The sequence below is a fragment of the Kryptolebias marmoratus genome, linkage group LG7 (assembly GCF_001649575.2).
Source record: "Kryptolebias marmoratus isolate JLee-2015 linkage group LG7, ASM164957v2, whole genome shotgun sequence".
Taxonomy (NCBI): domain Eukaryota; kingdom Metazoa; phylum Chordata; class Actinopteri; order Cyprinodontiformes; family Rivulidae; genus Kryptolebias; species Kryptolebias marmoratus.
The window spans coordinates 8815322-8841204 of NC_051436.1; the positions used below are offsets into that span (position 1 = coordinate 8815322).

General features: G+C 45.2%; 1 protein-coding gene across 1 annotated transcript in view; it reads left to right on the forward strand.

Annotated features, from left to right (window-relative positions):
* The window catches only part of LOC108234847 (adhesion G protein-coupled receptor L3), a 289951-nt gene that overhangs the window by 71959 nt on the left and 192109 nt on the right, over positions 1–25883 (forward strand). Inside the window, exon 3 of the mRNA XM_037976458.1 lies at positions 1107–1344. Within this exon, the coding sequence (XP_037832386.1) occupies positions 1290–1344 (55 nt within the window). The 5' untranslated portion in view covers positions 1107–1289. The remainder of the gene's footprint in view (positions 1–1106; positions 1345–25883) is intronic.

A 25883-nucleotide genomic window follows, 5' to 3' on the forward strand; every position in this document is an offset into this window, starting at 1 on the left:
GGGGGGGGGGGGTAGTTTGGACAGTTCGGAGTGGGGTCCTGTTTGGAGAAACGGGGTTTAAGACATCGCATGTTCCAAACTAGATCAATCGGAGAGCTCAGCTGCTGTTCTGAATAACAAAAGCACTAAATATTAGCGCTCTTTAGGTTCTGAGTCAGTATTTGAGAAATGTTAGGATATTTCGGCCCTAAGCTGCACCAGAAGTTAGCTAGCTGCTAATGCTGCTATCTGTGTCTGCAAACAACCGTAGCATTGTACATAAATTAGCAATTAATGAGAAAAAACTAGCGGCGCAATCGTTCGTTTAATAGCATCTGCACCCGTCGTTGTTTTAACACGTTAGCCTGGTTTTGGACTAGTCATTCGCTCGTCAGTCCGGTCAGAAATAAACTCTTTATCCAAAGGTTTGTTCTGCGTTACATCATTAGGTTCAAAAGGCCCGAATGATCTAAATTCAGACCTTCTGATCTTTTTGATCACCTCAGAGTAAATCTGTTTTGTTTGCCGAAACTCAGGCGGGAAACCTGAAAAAGCAACAAGTCGTGTTTACAAATACCATTCATGGCTGTAGCCCCCAGGAAAAAAAAAAAGCAAATCTAAATTTCTTTTGTCAGCTACCAGCAGGCCTTGCAGGAGGACACACGAGAGCCTGGAGCACATTTGCACAATATGCAGTCGGCACACATCAGAGCGGTGCTCCTGAGCGGCGTGTGCTTCATCGCTCCCTCCCTGTTCCTCTGCGGGAGCGATTTGCCGGTGAGGTGGAGGAGTTAACACTCCGACGAGCAAACAACAACAACAGCGACGCTCTGCCCGAAAACGGAACGTGGCGGTTTCGCACCGTCGTCGTGTTCGGTCGATCACACCCGGCGTGAGCTCGGGCCAAGCTCGGAGGTTGAGCAACTTGCGCCTCGCCGCTTGGCGACAACTTAAAAACCCACGTTGACATAAGGCCTGCGATGATGACGAGGATGACGCCGTGGCGCGTCCATCTGCTGTTTTTCTTCCTAATAAAAAAAAGGGACAAGAACTCCCATTGTTCTGGTGAACGGCAGCTGAACGTGTCGGTTTTAATTCCTCTTGTTTTTGTTTCATTTTTCTTCCAGATTTCGGACCAGAGCGACGAGGCCTTCGGGGAGAAAGAGCGGCGGCGCCCGTGGGAAGGACCGGGCACCATAAAGGAAGCCGCCGATCGGGGTGTGGGGGGCGGGGCTGGCCCTGGCCCAGCCAAAGACTCGACCCTGAGCTCACCTGGGACTCTGAGCGGCGGGCGGTGAGAGAAGGAGGCCATGTGGACCGCACGCCTGCTAGTCCTCGCCAGCCTCTTCGCACCAGCCGCCCTGGGTGAGTGTGGCTCATTGACGCCAGCGAAACGAAACACATGTGGGCGTAAAACGTAAACCTCCTTGCAGCAGATTCTTCTTCTTTCCTTTTTTGATTGGCATGGTTTGAAGCCGTGTCAGAATCATCCGTTTCCTGTCAGCCGGCTGCGATGAAAGCTCCCGACTTTGTCTCGTTTTCACCGTCTTTCTCTCACTAATTAGCAGCTTTTTTTTTTTTTTCTTTTAGTTTCTCCACCGCTCCTCTTGCTGTCTTTGTTTCATCCCCGTGATTCTTTTCTCCTCTCTGTGTGTTTTTATTTCAAATCACCTCTGAAGAAACACCATCGCTCCTTTGCCTTGGCGGCACGGGACCTGAGTGTTACGAAAAGTTACCCGTCGGTCCAAGCGTCAAAACCTGGAGATTAACTCGTATGTTTTGTTCAATGGAAGGAGGGGGAGACGTAGCCATTTTGAAGCTTTTTCTTGGGGTTTCTCTGGATCCTTTCGGAGAGACGTAAATGAAGTCATTTAAATTCTGATTAAAAGAAGTCAGTGGTGTTGGCGGGAGTGTTTTGGTGGGCTGTGTGTATGAAGCCATGGTCTAGATGTTGGGAGTGGGGCAATGGCCCATAAAAATGTTAATTTGATATGGCTAAAACCATTAATGGGAGATTTCAGGCTAATTGAATTGTTTCTTTGTACGCTAATACCCCCCCCCCGATCCCGGTGGCGACTGGGTTCACAGTCCACCGCTAACGACGGTCCAATCCTCTGGCATCACTAGTTTTTCTTTAATGGCTCTAATAGAAAGAGGTCAAGTCAGCACTTTATCATCAGTCGGCTTTTTTTTTTAGAGATTGCATTTTAGTAAAAGCTGAGACATTGCGACAACGAGGGGACTGGGACGGAAGAGCGTAAACGGAAAAATTAGTTTCTGGAAACAATGAAAACAGTGAAGGAGCGCATCGTCCATCAGAGTTTTAAACAAACCAGACGACGAGAAAGAACAGAGCCGTAGCCGTTTCGGTCTGATCTGTCAGCGCTCGAAATGTGGCCATTTTTGTTCGCCTCGCCGAAAGCTGTGGTGGCCATCTTGAGTTGGGTCGGCTCCCAAAAGGTTAATTAGCTGTCGATGAACGTCCGATGATTCCGTCCTTTCTGAGCGTTCTGGTCAGATCCGTCCGGTGGTTCTGCAGCATTTCGCTAACAGACTGAACCGCTTGGCCCCAAATAGGAAAGGCCAATACGTGCCGGGCACGAGGCTCAGCTACGACCACACCAAACCGCTGTTTTAGTTCAAAATCTGTAGAAATGGGTGAGTTCTATCCATTTACGTTTGCTAAGGATGCTTAGCTGTGGCAGCCATTTTGATGTGGGCTGAACTGTACATCCAGTGATTACTTTCTGACAGTTTCATTAAACTCCATCCAATGAGATATTTTGCAGACACAGTCAAATAGACCCCCCCCATCCCACATTTTAAAGAGTTTTTCTTTTGCTCCCATATTTTTGATGCATTTGTGCCTAAAAAAAACAAATAATTTTGAGTCATAATAAGTAAAAATACCTATAATAATCAATGTTTTAGCAACATTCAATATTAATTTGGTACCCTACACTAGAAGTAGAAGCATTTTTGGTTTTAAATTAAATCATTTCGATCGTCCTATTCTTTTACTTTTTTTTATCTTGCTTTGTTTTCCCAATACCATGGATTTGTCATGTCTGCTCTGGAGTTTTCATACCTTTTTAAAATCTTATATTGGTCCATGTCTTATCTCAGAAATCTAAGAAAATGACAATATTCAGTAAAATACCTTTTTAGGAAGGATATTTTTGGGTTTATTTGAAGACAAATTTAACCAAATGATGTCCGATCCAACTCAGCCGTGTTTGGAAAAAGGACTTCGGGCTCAGCTGTTATCTTCTTTTTGTTGTTTGTTTCTTGGTAATTGAAGATGGATTGTACATATTTGTTAAACAAGAAGAGCCTAGCCTGTACCTGGGCTGTCGGAGCCAAATAAAATCAAGCGTTTCGTAATCGGAAACATGCATATCAGCGATAAGTAGGGTGGAAAGCTGCCAACCGGCCTGATCAGAAGGGAGGTGGCTGAGACGCCTCGACTGTGGACAACCTGTTCAGCTAAGAGACATAAAATGGGATTTTTGCCAAGTTTTCCCAAAATAAAAACCAAATATTTTCATGGTCTTTTTTTTTTAATGGGATGTAATTGTCTAAATTAGGTCTAAGCATCTTCCTACCTTCCAGATTGTTGTTTTTTTAGCTGATTTCAGTAAAAGGCTGAAAAGGGTTGGGGTCTGAAACGCTGTTTGATCCATTTGGAGGATCGTCACCAACGATTCGTCATGAACGGGGCCGAAGCGCAAGAAAACATCGTTCCGACGTCGAAGCTGACAAACCGTTTGAGCTCCTGCGGTTTTCTGAGACGTAACGGACACCTCTAACTGCCCCCCCCCCTCCCCGGAGGAACCACAACTGAGAGTTTTCGAAGAGATTAAGTGGTTGTCGCGTCGTAAATAATGCGGCACCTTTATTAAGAGGAGCGATTCGACACCCAACCCAAGGCCCGACGCTGTAAGCAGATGAGACCAGATGTTGGCGGGGAGGTGTTTTTTTTTTTTTTTCAGCTTTAGGCACTATTTTTGCCACATTGTTGTCGTGTGTGATTCTGCCGGAAGAGGGTTGAGAACGGGTACGTCTGGCTTATTTCAGTGTCTGAACTTCCTTTTATCCGTACGCGGCATCCATGATGGATGTCAGACACACGAGCTGGCTTACACGCCAACTTTGACGTCTACTAATCAGTAGGGATGCACGCAGCCGACTGGCTGGGTTTCTGCATGACCTCTGACCTTTGACCCATTGGTCCAAAACTCAAAAAAACAAATTTTATTTTCTTCTCAGATATGCAATAACACCATGGCTAAGTGGCAATCAAAACATTTTCTTAGAATGCACCATAGCTAAGTGCTAACTCTTGCTAGCGTTAGCATGTCATCCTTGTAGAAGATTTTACTGAGTTAGCCATTTGTTGTACTACTGCTAGTAGTACTATTAGTAATAATAATGAGCTATAATCTGGTTTATTGTAGTTTTGGGATTTTATTTGTACAAATACCTGATGAGGTTTTTATCGCTCATTGCGTAAAAAGTTGTCTTTTTGTATGTTTGTTTGTTTTTGTTCCCCTGTCTGTTTGTTCAGTAAACACACATATTAGGTCATTTTGCAAATATTAAGCAGCAATTTAGTATGGTAGTAGCTGAGACACACAATCTGAGGGCTAACAGATCCTGCGAGTACTTTGTCTAAAACATTAGCATGCGAGGCGACGAGTGACCAAAGAATGCTTTTTTTTACAGGAAACCTTTATTTGAACCACAAATGAGAAATCATACATATTTATACATATTTGAATGCTGTAAATATAGATCTTACAGAGAAACCTAGAATCAGCAGTTCAGAGCTGAACAAAAATCGGTAATCGGAATCGGCAGACAAAACGGCAATCGGTGCATTTAAGCTAATCAGTGTACGAATCGCAACTTGTATGCCGAAAATGAAACACATCTATATTCTTACATTCTAAGTCAGCACAGTAAGAAATAAGAACACATGAAGATCTGTTTCTGGACACGTTTTACAAGAACTAAATAAAAAATAGTTTAATAATGCAGGTTAGGAGCAACAGGGATTTAAGGCTGTGTGTGGGTGGAGTTATCTTTTGTTGTTGTTGTTGTTGTTTGTGTCTCTGCTTGTGTGTGTGTGTGTGTGTGTGTGTGTGTGTGAGCACGGCTTTAGAGTCTTACAGGATTAATAAAAAGTCCCATCACAGATGTTGCCACTGAGTCGAAAAATTAGTAAAACGCGCCGCCGCCGCCGTCATTGTTTTGGTTACCGAGAATAACAAAAGCAAAAGCAACGCCTGGAACACTCCAGACATGCCTGAGCAGCACATTAATCATGAGCTCCTGTGCGTGGGAAAAACAAAAAAAATGCTCCGGGAAGGATTTTATATTCATTTTGCTTAATGCCACCCATTCGGAATCGGAGACGCGGCCGCCGTAATGGATGACGGCTCGAGAAATGGTCTGAGAGACGAAAGCGTGGAAGTCTGACGTGCCTTTTTTTTTTTTCACGTTCAAATGTGAGTGCGTACATTGAGCCTGGAAGCTATGGGGGTTTTTGATCGATCTGAACGAGCGTCGGTGTGTTTTTGCTGCTCGCCGGACAATTTTCCATTAAAAAGAGTGACAAAAACGTTGAAAGGAGTCCATCGTTTCGTCTGCAGCCCTTTAGAGGCCGAACATGAAGCCAGTCTTGTTAGCCTGCCTTGCTAGCACTGAATTAGCCGCACAGACGTGTCAGGGTTAGCCGTACGTGGGGCTAAACCGGAGCGTTAGACTCGAACGCCACTCTCGCTCTCCCCGCACCCCGATCGGCTTAATGAATCAACCCGGCGCCGAGGCGTCCCTGGATCTGCCTTAATTTGCCTAATTAATTAAACAAATGATTTACTTGGGCTCATATTTCAAAGCGGCTGAGAGCTCTTTGTGGAGCCCACCGGTGGCGTGTCGTGTTTTTTGTTTTTGCGGGACGCCTCTTACTCAAAGCGGCGGGAAACAAGTGGGCTTCCGGAGTGGGCGGGTGTCAATCACTCGTTTGCCGCGGCGTTAATGGCACGGGCAGATACGGCACTCCGGGGGCGGGGGATTATATATGCATTAGAGGGAGACGTTATACACGTATAAGAAAATAACTTCCGACGCCCCGTGTGTTTTATTGAAATGAAGCGAGCGGATGATTGCGGTCACACTGTTTCGCTTTGGCAAAAAGTAAACAGAATAAATCATCCGCAGTCGAATCTTCAGAAAAACAAGACAGCAGGTGTTGTATATTTGGATGTGTAGCATGTGTGGGCGGCGGAAGACTTAAAGCTACAACCAAAAAAAAAAACAGGGCCTGGAAGGAAGCTCGACATCCTGATTTATGCTCGGCGTCGGGCTGAAACTCGTACCTCTCCAGCCTCGTTTGGAGGGGTTCGTTTAGTTGGACCCTTCCCAGGATGGCGCACCTCGTTCCCGACAGATGAGGCTCCGGAAAAACCGGACAACCTCCTTCACCGAGAGAAAAAAAGGGTTTGTGAAACGCGGAATGAATCACGCGCCGATGTAAGGAGTGGCGAAGCCGCAGAAGCCTTCGATCTCCCCCGGCTTGAACGTGACATCATATGTAATAATAAACATAATCGTTTTGTCTCGTAATGACGAGCATATGGCCGTCTGAGGGGAGGACGCCGTCCTGTCGTAAACAAAACAACATCCCATTCCCTCTTTTTATAAACGCAATAAACCACTGGCTGCCGATGGAACGTGAGCAACACGCTTTTAAAAAATAAAAGTGTTCACCTGAAACCTGACTTCTAACCTCAGAGTGGACTGATTGATCGGTTGCCCGATTTCTGAGGCCGATTTTTGCTTTTTTGTGAAACTAATCATCATCATCGTCAGGAACATAGACGCCCCCCGCCAACAAAAAGAAGATTGAGCAGATTATTAGGGCAAAGAACAAAGAGGGTGATGTTACATCAACCAGTGGAAATAAAAAGGCCCTAATTCTAAATGTTAATGTCAATTCCATCATCAAGAAGACGATAAAACTTGTTTTTCTTTATGACTTTATCCTGTTGTTGAATTTTCACTCCACATCCAAGGAGCTTTCCCAGATAAAATTTAAAAGTGCAAAGTTTTAAGCTTCCTGGTTAATATGACAGGGACTCGCATGCAAATCACTCTCCTCCCTCCCTCTGGAGGGTCTTTAGAGTATGGTTTTAACGTTTCAGGGCTTACAATGCAGTGTTGAATGTAGTCAGTATTTGCACCTTCGTGCAGGAGAACAAACACTTCAAACGTAGACCAGGTTAAACAGTGACCCTAATGACCCTCAGGAAGGAGGGGAGTGTGTTTTATATGTTTCAACTTGTTTTTTTTCCCCCCTCTTTCTGTTTCAAAACCTGATAGATTATGATGCCTATGAATATTAAAGTGTTATTTATGGACCAAAAACAAAGAAACAACATGGCTTCATAAATTGGTTGATCTGATTTCTAAAAAATCAGATCACCATGAGAGTCGCCCCCCAAGGCCAAGTTTGGTTTAAGACCTTGCAAGTTGGGGGCAACGCGCTGTCCTTTAGGGAGTGTTTACAGCAATTACAGATCAGCGTTCTGACATTTTTACCAGATTTATAATCTCCGTGAAACCAATTTTTTTTTAGAAGTAAATGCAGCAGATTTCAATAAATAACCGAGTTTCTTTGTCTTCCACTTTTAATTCACTCTCCTGCGTCGTATATTTTGCGTGACATTTTGGCTCTCCAGCATCCCCTTCTCTTTTTATGTCCCTCAGTAATGAGTGAAAAATCAATACCTGCTTAATATGGGGAATAAAACAATGGCCTTTGCGGCCCGCGGCATCCATTGCGGCCGGCCGGCAGCGCCAAATCGCTGTCAGAACTTGCAAATCAAGAGGAATGAATGACAGTAAGATTGAGGACGGTGGTGGGGGTCGGCGGGGTGGGGTTAAATACCCTCCCTCTATCCCCTGCATGTTTTATAGGCGTCCCCGGTGCTACCTGTGTATATCTTCCAAATAAATGAATTAGGACGCCGGTGGATGCAAAGGCGTAATTTGGTAAGCGCTGAATGATGCCGTTTAAAGTGGACCTGCAGCCGCCCGGACGGTGTTTAATGAGGACGGATATCGACAGCGAGGTCAAGTGGCAGTGGATGTTAGTTTACATTAGGCTGCATAATGTGTGTGTGTGTGTGTGTGTGTGTGTGTGTGTGTGTGTGATTGTTGTGTCGGGAAGGCTGGCGAGAGAATTGCTAAGTAACCCTGCAGACCAGTAGGCTTACAGAGCAGGAGAGAAAAAAAACAAAAAAGATACCACAGGGTTTCCCCACGCCGCGTGACGCGGGGGGACAGCAGGGGGGTCGGGCAGCCATTCAGGGTGTGGGCGGACTGTGAGGAGCAAGGAAGGGCAAACAGAAACCACGCCGGGAGACGCCGCCGCATTTCTCACCTAGGAAAGTTAATTAACTCCCGCCTCCGGAGTGGCACTGCGACATCAATCCCTCACCTGTAAAAACACGCGCTCGCCGTATGTGGCGCCTTTGCATTCCGACGACACGCCGTTTTTCCGTGGCCGGGCGGGCAGATAGCGGCGGCGCTTTGTTTGAATTCATCAACGTGGAAGGACTGCCCCACCTTCGTCCAGTTTTTGTTTTTTTGTTTTTTACTGGAGGTAAAACACGGCGAAGCTGTCCCACGCAGCCGCGTAACGAGCTCTCTCTGAAACGGCGCTTTTATCCCGAACCTGCCTGGAGGCAGCGCTGTGTACTTTTAGCTAATTATTCAGATTAGAATCTCTGCCTTTAAAAACACGTGTCGTAACATCATTTAATCTGCAGATAGACGTGAGCGCGCGTGTGTGTGGCTGTGGGCGGCTTCAGCTGCTGATGTTCATCTATAAATCTGTGTGTCTTATTGCTCGCTATGCAGATTTCGCCCTCTTAGAAAATTAATTTCAGGAAAAGGCCAGTCTTCAAAGCATATCGTGATGTTTAAAAAGTCACGGCTTCAAAACAGTATTTTTATTTTTGCATCATATGTGTTCTTCTTGTTTAGTTGAATGTTTTAAACCATTTTTAGCAGCAAAAACCACAGATGGTTTGTTGACCTGACCCCCAACTTATCACATTTTTAAAGTAATTATTTATGAACAAACGTTTGTAGCAAGCTTTACGAATTACTGTTTAGTGGTGAAATTATCAGCCTGCTTTAGGCTAAGGTACAGAGGCCAAAACAGCGGCTAATTAGCTAGCTAGCTAACATTAGCCCCTTTTTTACAAGGAACAAAATGACAAAAAGATGTAAACAACTGTACAAAAGTGTAGTTTACTTTAAAACTAAAACTTAGTTGACCTGAGTTCATTTTTGTTCTTTAAAAAAGGCGAAAAAAACAGACTGCTAATCACTGCCTAGCTACTGATTTATAGGTCAAGTAAACTGGTTAGCTAGTTTTTAGCTTTCTAGCCAGCTGGTATTTTAGCTCATTGCTAGTTACAGAACCTGTTTAAAATGGGGTCCATAGGTTCATAGGTTGTCTGTATTGTGTGGACACAACAGTGGCTCATCTCTTGAATTTAGGAATATTTTTACGCTTTTTTGATTCATAGGTCAAACAAAATGGCTAGTTAGCTTTCGGCTTTCTAGCTGGGCGGTACTTTAGCTAGTCACTAGGTAAAAATCCTGTCTATATTTGTTCTTTGTCAAGTTGTCAGTTTTGCGTAGACACACAGTCATAGATCATTTAAAATGGCTTCACAAACAAACAGAAAAGAAGTCATTGTCCCCCCCTTAAAAAAAAAAGACACTTCTGGAAGACACAAGACTGTTTGCACAGCGCTGTGACTCGGGGTTAAACCCTTCTGGATTGTTAAAATCGTACGTAACGAAGACCTGCGCAGTTTTTGGTAGCTAGCTCTACATCCGTTGGTCACGTGAGCCCGTCCCGACTCTGTTTTGTCTCGTTCTTCGGCTGGTTTGTCACATTGAGACGTGGCAGCTCCTCTTTCGGCTGTTGCCCTCAGAGAGTCCGAGTGTCCACCTCGGCCGAGGCAACGACAGAAAACGACAAACTTTGGCGCCCCCCGCGCGCCTCTTTCGCTCTCGGCTCGGACACAGCAGCACTTTGTGTTGATGAAGAAATCAACGTAATGACTCCCCCGTCTGCGGCTGGAGAGGAACAGTCCTTACAGGAAATATGGACCATATTGCTCAACGAGACCCGGTTCTCCCTTCAACTCTCAGCGAGTCTGGACGATCACCTCGCGTTTTTTGCGGCCGCAGTTGGAAAGCTTCTTTTTTTTTCCCGCATTCTTTTAACAGCATCCTTTCTTTGACCAACAAAGAGAATAATTAAAAAACAAAAAAACAAAACCAGGTAAGGTCTTAATTAGCTGCTGTTCCCTTTGATCTCTTCTCTTCCTCGCGCAGCACTCGAGCGATCAGGGGTGAATTTTAATACTTGCGTACACAAATGAAATTTACGTTTTCCCTTGAACTCGAGCCCGACACGAACGCAGCAGCCCAATTAGGAACGGGGCAGCGCCGGACGCTGTTCCCTCCTCTCCCTTCTGCCTCGTCGAGGAACGACTCGGGCGCAGGCGCGGGGGATCGAAGTCGAAGGACTCTATGGCAGGAGCTGGGAAGTCTGTCTGGGGGGAAAACAGAAGCCAGACCAGGGAGGAGGGGGTTTCAAATGAGACCTCGACGAGAGGAGTGGGGAAGGGTTGATCGTGGGTGGGGCGACACCAGAGACGGCCTCGGTTCGGCCCGGTGGCCCACTCCAGGAATTCAATACAGCCGCTGACAAAAGAAGGCATCCATTGTAGGAGAAGCAGCCTCCTTCGGGAATCCGGTCCATTTCCTTATTAATCGTACTCTCATTAAAAGAAAAGGAAGTGTGGGGGGGTGAGGGGCGGGATGGATAGCAGCGTGAGTAATGGTAGATGTTCGTCATGGTCTCCGTGTTTGGAAGGGTGCCAAGGTCGCGTAAAGTTCAAGTTTTTTTTTTTTGTTTGTTTTGACAGCTACGCTGTAGTTTATGGGGCCTTTTTTTTTTTTTTTTAAAACCACATAAACAACACGTGCAGATAAATATCTACTCCCGACATTGATCTTCCTCTCACACACAGAAGCACAAACCTCCCACCAATCCTTCACAGAGTCGAGCCTCAGCAGTGGTCGTGATGGGGCGGGGGGGTGACGCCGCTGTTCGCCTTCAACCTCACGCCACGGCTTTTAGCCGTATCCCTCTGACCACTCCATCCTACTCCCTTAAAGCGGATCTCCGGCTGATAACAAACGTGGTGGTTAATTATTTTAGCTTTTTTACTCTGAAGTCATAAAAATCAAAAATATAAAAGCTTGGATCAGGGAGCAAGCGTCGCAGATTCCTGACCCCGATGGCGCTGCCTGGTTAAAGGAAGTGATCAAAGTGGGCAAAGTCTAAAGTGGTATAAGATCCCTTTATTTTTAAATTATATACAGCTAAATAGATTACAAGTATGCCTGTAAACCTCTAACTAGTGTTGTACTCAAAGGGGATTAAAGTTCTCCGTCAACGCAACGGATTTCCCGGCATTTTGAACGTGGTCAGGACGCCTGTAAAATGAGAAAAACAAACAAATAAACATGTTTTTTTTTTTTGTTGTGGTCCCATTAAAGCCGTCCAATCTGATTGTGCCGCAGGGATTTAACCGACACCGCGTTCAACAAATAAAGCAAGCCAGAGCCAAAGTTTCAGCCAATCAGAGCAGAGCAGGGAGGGTCCCGGTGCGTATGGAGACTCTGCCGTTGTGTTTGTTAGGGTTTTTTTTCTTTTAGACCGTTCTAGTGAGTTTTTTTTCCAAAAAAGCAACTTTTCTGCTTTTTTGGTGCCTTTGTTTTTTTGTTGCAGCTCAAAGTCAGAGGGGACTCCTTGGTTAGGACCTTGCCTCTGCTCCAGCAGTTCACCCCCCCCCCTTTGCCCCTTTGTACCTTCCGCCAAGGAGGTTCTGTTTCCGGTTGTGTTGGTTTGTTTGTCTGTTACTAAAGTTCCCCAAATCCAATAATTTCGATGAAAATGTCAGGAAGCGTCGGGGGTAACTGATTAATCTTTGACGGCCATATCATCACGACCCAGGTCTTTTGTTGACGGTGGAGGTTTTTTTTTTTGCTCCCTGAGATGTTCTGTTGTTTTGGATCAGACATGAACTCCCTGCTGCTTTGTTCCGGGCTCCGGTGGACCTTGAGAAGCAGGTAGTTCTGCGTCTGTCGGGGCCCGAGTCGGTGGTCGTGTTTGAAATATCTCATCCCCTTATAGGCTTTGACGCATCCTCTGCTGGGATGGAGAATATCAGAGCAAAGATGTATTTTGGACCGGAGGGGGGGGGGTTTGGTGTCAGGCAGAGGCCAGGAGCCATAACTTTTCGCCGACGTCTCCCTGTGGCTCGGCCCCTACAAAAGACCGACTGTGTCAAATGAGAAAAATTGCAGGTGCACATTCCCCCAGTGGTGCTGCTCCCTCTTGCCTCCCGATCTCCACACATATATTAGCTTGAAACACACACACTTACACACACACACTGTCTTCGTGATAACTGCGGCTCATTTGGCGGTGGGAAGCCGTGGGGTGGGCAGATCCTCTTTCGCCGTGATAATGGAGTCCTTTCTCCACCTCTGAGATGGACCCAGGAGAGGGGGTTGAAACCGGAGCCTTGGAGCGAGCAATGTCACTCCGCAGCAGGCGGCGCCGTCGGACGGTCCGGCGTGGCGTTTACAGAGGCCCTCCGCAGATGTTTCGCAGCTGCACGGCGGCGCTCCACGACACAATGGAGGCTATTTTGTGTCCCGAGGATCACGGGGACCACCCCGCAACCGAGTGGCTGTGACTCAAATCCTAAGCTCCCACGTGTGACAGATTTCTCATAAATAAGCCACACTGGAATGCGAGTACCTTTTTTTTAATCTTTCACGAAGTTTGTTCGACTTAACAGGTGCTCCTCGTGGCTTAGGAAATGTTGGTATTTATTTTGTTCCTAGCTGCCGTTGCAAATGAGCGCTACGTATTTTAAAAGGGAAATAAAAGGATAGGGCAATGTTATAAAAAGCAGATCTGTGTTTTATCTTTTCACAAATTATTTTGAGTCATGAGGTACGATGGGAAAGAAGTGCCAAGCACGATATGTTCCAATGCAGAGTGCATTTATAAAGAAGTTGGAGCAAATCTGAGTAAATATTTTAATGTGTAAGTCTTAAATTATCCCTCATTTCTTTGTTTTGCTTTCAGTGAGCCAGACTTTCAAGAAATATTTTAAAGTGATCTTAATCAGTGTTTTTAAGACTGATGAAGATGTTTCAAATTTTTTCTTTGGCCTTTGCCAGCTTAGTCACTCGTTTTCAGTCCAGTTCCTGACCACGATCAGAGGAATTCTTTTTTTATTTGTTTGTTAAGCAGCTTAACTTTGACCAATGAGTCATTTAGGAATTTAAAAAAACTCCTACACTCAACAAATGAACCAGTGTTTTCTCAATACACAACAGAAATACAGATTTAATATAAAATCTTTACCTAATGATGAACTAAATTGTAAGCCAATTAGCAAAATAGCAACTTTGTACCTCGTACATTTGATAACAAAAGCCATTTCCTTTCGGATCTTTTGCTTGTAACTAGCTAAAGAACTAGCTAGCTAGAAACAAAGTTACAAGCTCATAAACTAACAACAGTTAACTCAAAGAGCTAACTAAAAACAGCTAGTTTATACAAAGTTATACCTAGCTAGCTAGCAGCTAGCTCTAAGCTATAATTTAGCTATAATTTGGTTTCTAGTAAATTTGTTTACAAATAAACTTCAGTTTAGTTAGCTTGCAACTAGCTAAGGTTCTAGCTAGCTAGAAACAAAGTTACAAGCTCATAAACTAACAACAGTTAACTCAAAGAGCTAACTAAAAACAGCTAGTTTATACAAAGTTATACCTAGCTAGCTAGCAGCTAGCTCTAAGCTATAATTTAGCTATAATTTGGTTTCTAGTAAATTTGTTTACAAATAAACTTCAGTTTAGTTAGCTTGCAACTAGCTAAGGTTCTAGCTAGCTAGAAACAAAGTTATCAGCTAGCTAATACTAGCTAACTCATAATTAACAACAAAGCACCTAACTTAAAACAGCTAGCTCATACAAAATTATATGTAGCTAGCTAGCAGTTAGCTTATTACTGGCTATAATTTTGTTTCTAATAACTTTGTTAAAAAAACAATTTATTTTAGAGCTTTAGCTTGTATATAGCTAAAGTACTAGCTAGCTAGAAACAAAGTTATTAGCTAGGTAGTACTAGCTAGCTCATAATTAACAACAAAGCAGCTAACTAAATACAGCTAGCTCATACAAAGTTATTTAAAGCTAGCTAGCAGCTAGCTTGGAGACCCATAGTCAGGGACAACAGCTGGACAGAAAATGAGTGAAAGAACAGCAAAAATCCAAAAAAAAATGTTTTTATTTTCAGAATGACTGAGGAGCCATTAATCAAGACCACTTTAAATAAGTAAACACAAGTCTGACTGCTTGGAAGCAATTAAAAGATAAAGTACTCCCAGTTGGTTTAAAATGTTTTTACAGTACTGTGTATCAGTCTGTTTGTTCTGCACAGATATTGTCCTTGAATTTCTGCTCATGTAGTAATATGCTAAAGCCATACGTATACCTCGACAGCATGGATTGTAAATGACGGATACTGAAAGTGTTTGAACCAAGTTCACCCCTCTGGCTCGGTTCTTCACCGTTCCATTCAGAAGCTCTAAATTTAGAAAACTGCTTTTCATTTGCAGCAGTCAATTTGTAATTCATGCAACCACTGAAGCTTCCGTTCCCCGTCAACAGGTTGCCACTGGAATAAATTAGCCGCGTCTCGGCGCGCCAACCCTTCTCACCGCGACGTTGTGTTTACACATCGCATCTCCGCACCTGCCCGTGCGAGAAAACCTGCCCGCTCCGGAATCTCATGTCGTGTGCCGCAGCTTTCCTTGCGCTCGCCGTCACGAGCGTCACGTAAACCGGCGCCGCTTTGTACGCATTCGTCGGCTCGGCGTGTCCGGTAAACCTGTCTTCTCAAATGCAGGAGAGAAAAAAAAAAAGACGATCAGAGGAGATCATCAGAGCTCCAATGTAGCGTAGCCACATGGGCTAATTTCAGCCGCAGCGCCTTCATGGCGTACGTGTGGAATGGGCTTGCTTCGTGCGCCGTGGGAGGTTGAGGGATGACTTTTTTGGCTTCCAGCTCCGGCACTCATTCTTACTGTACTTTAGTTTTTATATATCCTTATCTTCTACCCTCATTATGCCTTTTCGCTTTCCTTTCCCAAATCGACTTTTAATAACATCATCACCCACACGTTGTTGGTTTTTTTTTTTTGTTTTGTTTTGTTTTTCTCTCCCTTCCTTTTTGCTAAATTCTCTTCATTCGAGCGCAATAACAATAAGGTCTTTAGGCGCCACGACCTTGGTGGCGTCCTTTTCTGGACGGACAGGCTGGCGTGCAATGAAAGGACATAAGATTAAATCTGCGCAGGGAGGTGGCGGATCAGAGAGGAGCTGGATGGTTCGATTTGAAAAAAAAAAAAGTCATCCTGGACAACACGACATTTTGCGTTTGTGTGCGAGTGTGTCGGACAGGGACGGAGCAGCCAGTTGGCGAATGTATCGAAGCTGATGTACGTGAGCAAACGCGCATGTAAAAACTCGACCAAATCACAAGGGAGGGAACAAATGAAGCCAGCTGCTGTTAAGTACAGCTTTAATCTGCCGGTGCCTCGCACTACGTCAAGTTAACCCACCACCCCCCAACCGTTTGGAAGCTTACGGTATATAGGGCAAAGCCCCCAACCCCCCAACCATTTTGGCAACCAGCGCTTATTCTGCATCTTTGCTCATTTAAACAACTTTGAAAACGCACCTTAAAAAAGGGTTTCGCTCCAATCTCCCGACTCTGACAACAAACAAGCGCATGTGAAAATATCTGTAATCTCATTAAAAGCAGGGCTGCGGCATTAAAGTGCGTTTCCGATGAGGAGTGGGGGGGCGATTTTCGCAACATAAAAAGCCACTCCGCCGACACTGAGAATGGATGGAAACGAGGTGCCTTTTGTTAACCCCGTAACATAACGAATGCGTGGAATTAAATTTTTAATCTTGTCCTTTATGTAACTTCTTGTTCTTCATTATGTAAGTAAACACCAGAGCAGCCAGTTTTAATTGGTATTAATTCATGCTGTTTGCCCCTGGATATAACACTCCTGAAAGAAAAACATAAAAAAATAAATAAATAAAAAAAAAAGTACTTGCAGGAATGGTGAGAGAGAACTGGCTCCGGTTGTGTTTCGGAGCACACTCCTTGGGGCCGCATAATGCGTCTGAAACGTATCGTCACTGAAATGTCAACGTCAGCGACATCGACACTGCGATAAATCAGATATTTTAAGTGCTTTAAGTGTACAGGATGCTGGCAATGTAGTTGGATCAACTCTATGGTTCTCGAACTGTGGTACAAGTACCACAGAGGGTACTTTGGATCGATCTAGCTGTACTTTGGTATCGACGATCAAGCTCATTAATCATCATAAACTAAAGCTAAAACAAAGAGCCAAAAGAAAAGAGGAGTGGTTCAAGCAAATTAGAATCTTGGCTTCAAATTAAAAAAACTATTTGAAGTGAGAAAACCTTTGAGAGTCCCTGTGGAAACTGGATCGAACATTTGTGTAACGATGTTCTAGTACCTACTTAAGCATCGCCACTGACGACTCTGTAGGACTTGTTAGCAGCAGCGAGGAAACTTGGTTCAGATCGTCTCAAGTTTCTACTCGTTTGTTGTGGAGCATTTAAAAAAAAGAAGAAAAGAAAAGCCCAAACCCACATGTGAAAGCGCTCTGTTCAGCCAAGGTCAGGTGTGTTTTTTGGATCTCAATAGCTCCCCTTAATCAGTCCGGTGAGTAAATAAAAACGATTTTGGAAAAAAAGGCAGAGGCCGAGACCGGCAGAGGCCGAGACCGGCAAATGCCTGCGTCCTCGCCGAACAAAGGCCCAGCTCAGGATGATTTTCTTAACCAGCCAGGTTTGGGGGGAAAGTTTACGGTTCGGATAAAGAAGCACGTTTCGGATTTTGGGTTAGGGTTTGACATTCCGGGAAATTGGTCGGTTTGCTTGTTTATGTCAGAAATTCGATCTGTTTAAAACATTTCGTCCGTCCATCCATCTTCTACCTCTTATCCATGGTCTGCTCGTGGAGGCAACAGGTCGAGTAGAGAAACCCAGACCTCCCTCTCGCCAGCTAGGCTCTCCCGCTCCTCCTGGGGGATCCCAAGGCGTTCCCAGACCAGAGAGGATCCATAATCCCTCCAGTGAGTTCTGGGTCTGCCACGAGGTCTCTTCCCAGTGGGACATGCCCGAAAAACCTCCAAAGGAAGGCGTCCAAGAGGCATCCTAGTCAGATGCCAGAACCACCTCAGCTGACTCCTTTCTATGAGTAGGACCAGCGACTGTACTCCTGGCTCCACCCCAGATGACGGAGCTCCTCCTCTTATCTCTGAGGCTGAGCCCGGCCACCCTACGAAGAAAGCTCATTTGAGCCACTTGGATCCAGGATCTCGTTCTTTCGGTCAATGAGCCGAACCTCATGACCACAGGTGAGGGTTGGAACGTAAACGGACCAGTAAATCAAGAGTTTTTGCCTTTCGACTCGACTCTTTCTTCACCACGACCGATGGAAGCAACGCCCCTTTAAGCTTGTACTGCTGTATTTTATCATCTTAATACCCGGAGAGCTTAATATTTTGAAGGTGGTAAAGTTAGAGAACCACTGCTTTAACTGGTGGACGAAAAGGAAGGATCAAACCTATAATCGTCATCGCGATATTTATATTGCAGTCTCGTTTTGTACCTAATATTGTGCACTCTTATTTCTTTTCCGACAGAAAACAAATCAGCGCAATGTAATAGTCCACATAAAAGAATGTTTATATCAGGACGGTGTGAGCAGGAGTGCTTTGCGTTCCCCATTTTCTGTTCTCAAGTAGCAAGAAATTTAAAAAAAAAAGGCTCTCTGTTTTTTTTTTTTCTTTTTCTTTTTTCTCTTGCTTTCTCCAGTTTCAAATTTAGAAAAACACCAGTAATTTTGCGCCCTCGTAATGACAAAGGGAAATTACATCTCAAGATTGCATCAACAGCCAGTGTGAGGCTTTATTTATTTAAACTGTTCTGCTATCTGAATCCTCGTTTCAGCTAAAAACAAAACAAACAAAAAAAAACAAAAAAAACAAATTACAGACTATGGTGTTCTCTATTTCACTCGAGCCTCCACTGATTAGGATCAAGTCAGATTAAGTGCTTTCTTTCGCTATCGCCGCGATCAAGAGACGCGCTAATCAGCTTGTGCCAAAAAGCGGGACGTTATTACGGCTCGTGTTGTGACAGCTGCCGTGGCGCTAACCTGGTGGTCGGCGTGTTAGTGTTGGAGTTCAGCTCCGCGTTGCACTATTAATATGGCCGTAATAAGGACCAGCCCCAGGGATCCATTCAGACAGTCGTATGGCTTGGTTTCCGTGTCGTTACGAGGGAACACGTACTCCGTCACCGGTCTGTGCCGTGTTTTATGTGGAAGGACCTTTCTGCAAGACCGTGGGGTTGCTATGGCGACGAATGAAGTGAACCGGAGCGTTTGGGTGAACGGTGGTTCCTGAAGTTAAGGAAACAGTTCGCAGTAAATGGTGAAAGAATGGATCAATCACTCAGACAATATGAAAACAAGACCCAAGATAGGCATTTGTTATTGGTAACCCTATAGATCAGGGGTCTCCAATCCTGTTCCTGGAGGGCCACCATCCTGCATGTTTTCCTTGTTTCCCTGCTCCAACACGGCTGATTCGGTGCTTAAATGACCTCTTCAGGTTCTGCAGAAGCCTGTTAATCACCCATCGATTCAAATCAGGTGTGTTAGATAAGGGAAACAAGTAAAACTTGCAGGATGGTGGCCCTCGAGGACCAGGGTTGGCGAGCCCCTGCTATAGATCAACCCGAATGTAACTGTTGCTTTATCCAGACATCTGGGTTTTTTTTATCCACATATTTTTGTTCGGGTAGAGGAGATAAGTGCTCCATTTTCCCCAGCCATACTATCCAGAACCTCCTGCTTTACCCGCACCGAGGATACATCGTCCCTCCTGAGATTTTTAGGGTTAAACCTTCAGAGGCCTCCTAATTAGATACCCGAACCACCTCAGTCGAGGAGCAGCGACGTTACTCCGAGCTTCCCTCTCGATGTTGGAGGAGGCTCGTTTCAGTCGCTCCGTTCTCCCGGTCATGATCCAAACAAATGATCCCCCCCCCGTAGGGTAAAATGGCCTCAGATATGCTGCTTCCTTCATTTGCATTTCTGTTTCACACAGATTTAACCAGCCAAACCTGAAGCAACACACTCTCTACTCATGCTCTTACCCTGACACGTATGTTTTGACGAGTCTTTCTTATGACATGTTGTTCGTACAGAGCACATTGTTGTAAAATTAGTAGAATGCTGCGACAAAACATCTTTTTCAACAAAGACCTTAGGTTTAGCATAGGAAAACATCAGCAGCCGAGACGTTAACATGAGCGCGGGCTCCGACTGCAGTTCGTCTCCGTTCAGGCTGCTAAACCCGGCCGAGCGCCTGCCTCCGGTGCGCCGGCGGGCAGCTCCATCAGATAACGTGCAGCAAAAGAAGAGGAAGGGGAAAAAAAAGAAAAAGACCTCCTTTCCTCTCACACAAGACAAAAATCAGCCTGTTGTTTCTTCTCTTTGACCTCAATTACTACCAGGGCATGTGTTACTAAAGGGGCATGTTGAATCATGTCTGCTCTGGGAGCCGTGTGTGTGTGTGTGTGTGTGTGTGTGTGTGTGCGGTGGTTTGTATCTTCCATGACTTCGTGTGGAAGGGATTGTGTTCATTTGAGCCTGAGGAGGCTCCGTACAGTAGGTGGGGGGCCAAGGTGCATTAGTCTTGGCTGAGATGGTCCCCCGAGTGATGCCGAGCCTGTGGGTGGGTTGCAGAAAAGAGGGAGAATAAAACGAGGAGGTGTGTGTGAGTGTGTGAGGGGGGGGATAGAGCACTGAAAGGAGAGGAAAAAGCGAAACGATGTCGGACATGATTGGAGCTGAACGACGCCTGGTTTGCTGACACGAGCCGCGAAGACTCACCTCTGGCTCCAACCACCTAACGGAGCACCAGTTTGCTGATTGAAAGCGAGTCCCTCGCTTGGCTTTGATTACACACAGGCGAGGAGGAGAAAAAAAAAAAAAAAACGGTAAAAAAAACTATCAAAACTTGCTCCGAATTGAAGACGTTTTGAAGGACTTTATTTTGAATTTATTTTTTTACCGGAGCTGACGCGACGCTCTCCTTTTCTGAAACAAACAGCTTCTTACACCTATTTGCTCTCCGATTGGACATTTGGGCTTCCGTAGGCGCTCTTCTCTACAACACCGTCTGGAAAATATCACCTAATACTTTTGTTCAGGAGATTAATTTACCATGAAGGAAATGGCCAATTCAGAAAAGCGCAAAAACCGCTTCGGCTCAGTCGATTTTGGAGATACTGAGGCCAAATTTAGCGTGGTAGTAGCTGAGAGTCATCCCCAGCTGTGATAGAGGGAGATCGCTCAGGATCCTGTTTTAAAGGTTCAACCAAAACATTTAGAACTCCATTTATTGATGCTTTTATTTCTGTTCCTGGATAATTTTGTGCTCTGGGTAAAAAAAGAGCCTCTGAGATTTTCCGGCCTCAAGGCCACGTGTTTAACGCCGTTTATCCGGGAGAACAATTTGCCTGAACTCTATCTGGCTTTGAGATAAGTAGATAAATAATCCCCCGTGTATTATCTCCAAAAAAAAAAAGAAAAAAAAAAAGCTGTTTTCTTTTTTTTTTGCCTCCGTCTTGTTGGGTCGTAGAGGCCGACTGGATCCTCCCTCCGCGCACCGGTTTGAACCGAGAAGTCGGCCTGGCGGGCTCCCGTCGGTCTAATCAAATAACCGGTCCCAGATTCATGGGCTAATTAATCACCGGATACCTCCAGTAATTCTCGGATGGAGGGGAAGAAATAAGGAAAAAAACGAGACATTTGTTGAATCAGCTCCTTCGCCGTCTCCTCCTCCCTTCTCTGCCCGTCTCACATCAACTCGATGAAGTCAGAGTTCATCCCTCCCACGCGAACACAAACCCGCAAATATTCTCCCGAACGAAATCGTTTTCATTTTGACGAGAGACGAACGAGCGTCGCGGATAATATCCGCAGAGCCCTTGGCTGAGGCGTCGAAGCACCCTGATCTGTCCGAACAAACTGTTCGTTCTCGTTGGGCAGCTTGGAAAATAAAACTGTTAGGAGCAGCAAGCAATGACTTTCGGTAGCAGAACGAGTTTAAAAAATAAATAAAGTAATGGAAATCAATGGGATTTCGGTGAAACGCCGGAGAAAACCCGTCCGTCTTTGGCGCTCTGCCGCTCCGACGTACATCACTGTAAAAACAGCATTCAGAGTTTAAACGGGTCACAGGAAGCCGGACTTCCCGTGTCCGAACTGGGCCTTCGACAGGCTCCACGCTCGTGACACGATCGCAGTTTGAGTTTTTTCCCGCCGAGCATTCGACGCATTCCGGTCGGAGCGCCGATGAATTCCTGTTAAAGCTCTGCGGGGGGAGCGCCATTTTCCAAATGACCATTTTTCCTCTCTGACCTTTCCGTTGCCCTTCTCAGTGAGTAATTGCATGCTGTTTTTTTTTTATTTTTCTTGACGGGGTAATTGTTTAGAAGTTCTGTCGTTTGCAAGCATCCCAATAAAAAAAAAAACGCTGCCGGAGGCTCTGAGAAGTGACGGACGTGGGCGCCGCCGTCACAGTCCGGCTCAGCTGAGGCTACGTTTTCTACCTTTTCCCCTTTTGCTTTAAATTTTATCTTTCATATCGAGCAGTGCACTTGTCAAAAAGAATTATCCAGGGAGGATCTGCTGTGCTGGAAAAGAGATCCGGGCTGCATATAAATATTCCTCTAAAGTCTCCGAACGGAACACACGGAGCGGCTCAGACGGGGTTTTCTATGAGGCTAATTTCGATTTTCAACGGATCCGACAACAATGTGTGCAGGTGTACGGCGACACGTGTGAACGGGACAGGATGCCGGCTCCGGTACCTGAGCAACCCGAGCCCTATCAATCACCCCCCCACCCCACCCCCACGGCCACAAATGTAATTAAACCTACGGTTGTTGACTAGCGGCGTAATTCGAGACATCACTGGCGCTGGTTCGCCGCCTTACATTAGAGGATTGCCGCCGAACACGGCGTCGTGTTCCCTCATGTTTTTTCAATGCTTCCTCCAGGGACGCCAGCATCGGCAGAGCCCTCGCCTTCACGTGGATTCGCTCTGGGTTAGAAGGATCGTCTCTGTCTCCAAAACCTTGAATCTTGACGCCTCGAGAGGATTTGGTTACAGCAAAGATAAAGAGCAATAAAGACTGTAGAAATAGACAACACTTTGTATATAAATATATATTTTCAAAAAAGACAAGGTAGACCCTTGTTTTAAGGGACACTGATCAGTTTTACGCAACTTCAGATGCACCGATTGCAACTTTCTTTCAGGACGATTCCAAACACCGACTTTTTACGAAGCTTTGGCTTGCCTATGCCGATTTTCTCCGGTTCTGATTTTGCTCCAATAAATGAGCTTAACTACTTATCTGTTAGGTTAATTTGTATTTATAAGTAAATATTTCCATGGGGAAAAAGCTTGGATTTTCTCAAAAAAAAACAACAAAAAAAACACATCAGGTTTTGGCATTTTCTCTTCTTCTTTGTCATAGAAATCGTCAAATAGTTTCTTTCTGATTGTTGAGCAGAGGTATTTGCAGAAATAAAATCCACAGAAAGTTATTAGGAAAAAAAAAAAACACAATTCATGTCAGGGGGATGGGTGATTTCTGGACTCCAAGTCGACTCATGGAGCTGAAAATCGTCCGATTCCGCCCGCCGACCGAGCATCATGTGTTTTTCCAGATAAAGACAACCAGAGCACTCTTTAAAAGTGATGTTTTTCTTCTTTATGAGGGTGGTGGTGGGGTGGGGGGAGGTGTTCATTTTTAAATATACATCAAAGTTTTGCTTTCAGTAAGTCCGACTTTTTAAATCCGTTTCTTAAATCATTCTCTGAATCAGTAGTTCGCCCGATGGCGCTGCTCTTTCTTTGGTCTTGGCCGCTTTTCCTCCCCTTTTTTTTTTTTTGCCTCATGGCTTTTTCCGAGTTTTGTGAAACCGTTTCACGTTTCTGGCGTCTTTGGAGGAAAAAAAAAAACGAGAAAAAAGCCAACTCTAACAACTCGACAGGCATTGAATCGTATTTTATCACCAACACGGTGACTTCCTGTGAGGTGAGGATGAAGCATTTCTCAGGTCCTTCTCAGATATATATTTTTTAAAATTTCTATTCTTTAAAACACGACTTTCCGACACCAACACCCACGATACCAAGATTTGCTGCGGATAAAAAGCCTTAAAACCATTTTTTTTTTTTTTTAGTTTGGAACAATAAAACGACCCTTAAACCACGTAGAAAGTGCAAGAAACGAGGTTTAGAAGAAAGTTTTGGTGCAAAGTTTGATTGGAAACTATTTACCGGCTCCCGTTGAGTTTCTTTCTTCCAGCTTGGTGGCAGAAAAAAAAAAAGAAAAAAACACGAGAATCAATAAACAATTTGTCCTCTTTTTAATCAAAGTAAATGTTTTTTAAAACTAAGTGCACCTGGCTGATTCCACCCTCCCCCTCCCCGTCCCCGTCCGTCCGTCGTCCCTTTCTCTCTGCCGTCGTCTCTTTCAGCAGAAGTTGGGTTCGATTCGCGCCGGCCGCTGTTTTGGAGGCGGAATAAATCTTCCCACTAAGAGGAAGATAATTGGTAGCTTTCATCGCCGCATTGGAAATAATTATTCCAATCTGTGATGTTTCGATGGCAAGTGTGCTTTAGTGTGTTGGGGTTTGAATGATTTATGAGGCAAAATGAAATGACACGATAATGAGGGTCCTCTTCTGTTGTCTCACCTCGTCGCGCCGCTTTGTGTCCGTCGTGTTTATCTGAATATAAAGAGCCGTGCTGGGGTGGGAAAAAAATAAAAAAAAAACCCAACAACTTGGGATGGTATGGATTTTTTGGCTGCCTCGTAACTTTTTTTTTTCGAAGATTCTTATCCATCAGGAACAAAGAACCGGTCGCCCCCTCCTTCCTCTACGGAGCTTGATGTCAGCGTCCTCGAGCCCTCGTGATATTAGACAGAGAGGCAGGTTGGCGTCGCCGCCGCACGTTTTCGGTTTTCCAAGACGTGCAATTGAAAGCGACGCGCGGGCCGGAGCTCCGACGAAGAGCCGAGGACCTGGGGAAAGTTGACGGGAATATTGTCAAACCACGAGCGAAGCTTCTTTTTTTTTCCAACTTCCGGACGAGTCGCAGAAGGGCCTGAATCCCGAGCGGGTCTCACAGCAGGATGGTTGGATATGGAAGGAAAGAGGAGTTATGATAGGAAGTAGAAGACTCGTTACTTGAACTCTTGCATCCCGTTAAATGAATGACATGAACCGCGTCATGATCGTTTCAGTAAAGCTTGTCAATGAAATATAAGTATAAAAATAATTAAATGACTTTTTTTTTATCGCTTGTATCCGTGTTTCAGTGTCTTTGTCAGCACAATAAGACAACAAGTCAGTCTGTGCTTATAAAGATGCACCGATTGCATTTTTTTCTTGGCCGATTCCGATTTCCGATTTTTGTAAAGGTCTCACCGACTGATGCCGATTTTTTTTTATTTTTTTTTTTCATTTGGCTTAAATCTGACTTTTTTATTTGCCCATATCGGACAGTCTGAACATAGTAAATCTGATTTTTTTTTTTCAACTCGGGTAACTTTCATACGTGCTACAAATTCGGCTACATATTCGATGTTTTTTTCAAAGCGTTTCATCCGACTCCTTACTTCACTGAAGTATCCAAATATTGCTATTATCAGCTTAGAACTTCTCACGTCATCAGCTACAAGACATCGGTCTAGTTGTCTTTTTTTTTTTCTTAACTTGTTTAACTAGGAGTCCGCACCAACGCAGAACGTCAGCGTTGGCGTCGGACTGTGTCGGCATTGGCGCGACGGCGCCGTTTCTCTCCTCCACGTTCGGGGCGCCGCTCCCACCAAACAAGCGCGACGGACAACGTTCCAGTCGGCTCCGATTGCTCACACCCGAGCTCGTTTCTCCTTTTAAAGTCCACCAGGAAGCTGTTCGGAAGCTTTCTCCTGGACGACCCTTGAACTTCAGTTTCTCTCATTTCCAATTTTTTTTTTTTCTTTACCACCGCCGTGTCGACCCGGTAAACTCCATCCGCTCACGCCCACCTTGACCAAAAGTCGAGGCGAGCTTCTGCTCCTGTCTTCCCTGACGACCGGATACTTTGAGTAAATTTAACCTCGCGGCAGCGCGAATGGAGTGGGCGATCCTGGAACCCTTCTTTCAGACGGCGCCGCCCGCTCTTCCCCGAGAAGATCTTCGGGGAGTCGTCGGCCGCCGCCGAGGCCAACGTTCGCGGGCTTACCGCTCGCTCTCCGTCCTGTCTGTAAACACGGGACGTCTCCCCGTCTGCTCGCCAGCCCGAGCCTCCAGACGTCCGTGGGCTCTCGCCTAAAAACGGCAACCCACTCTTGGCCGACGCTCGGTCCAGAAGCCGTCCCAGCCATTTTTTTTTTTTTACTCTGCTGCAAACAGGAGATACACGAAAAGATCTTTTGTTTTTTTGACAAATTGACTCTTGTTTTTGGTTTTGGGCCAAAGACACCTCCTGACCCTCTGCCTCCTGCCTGCATTTAGCCCAGATGAACTATCGTCACCC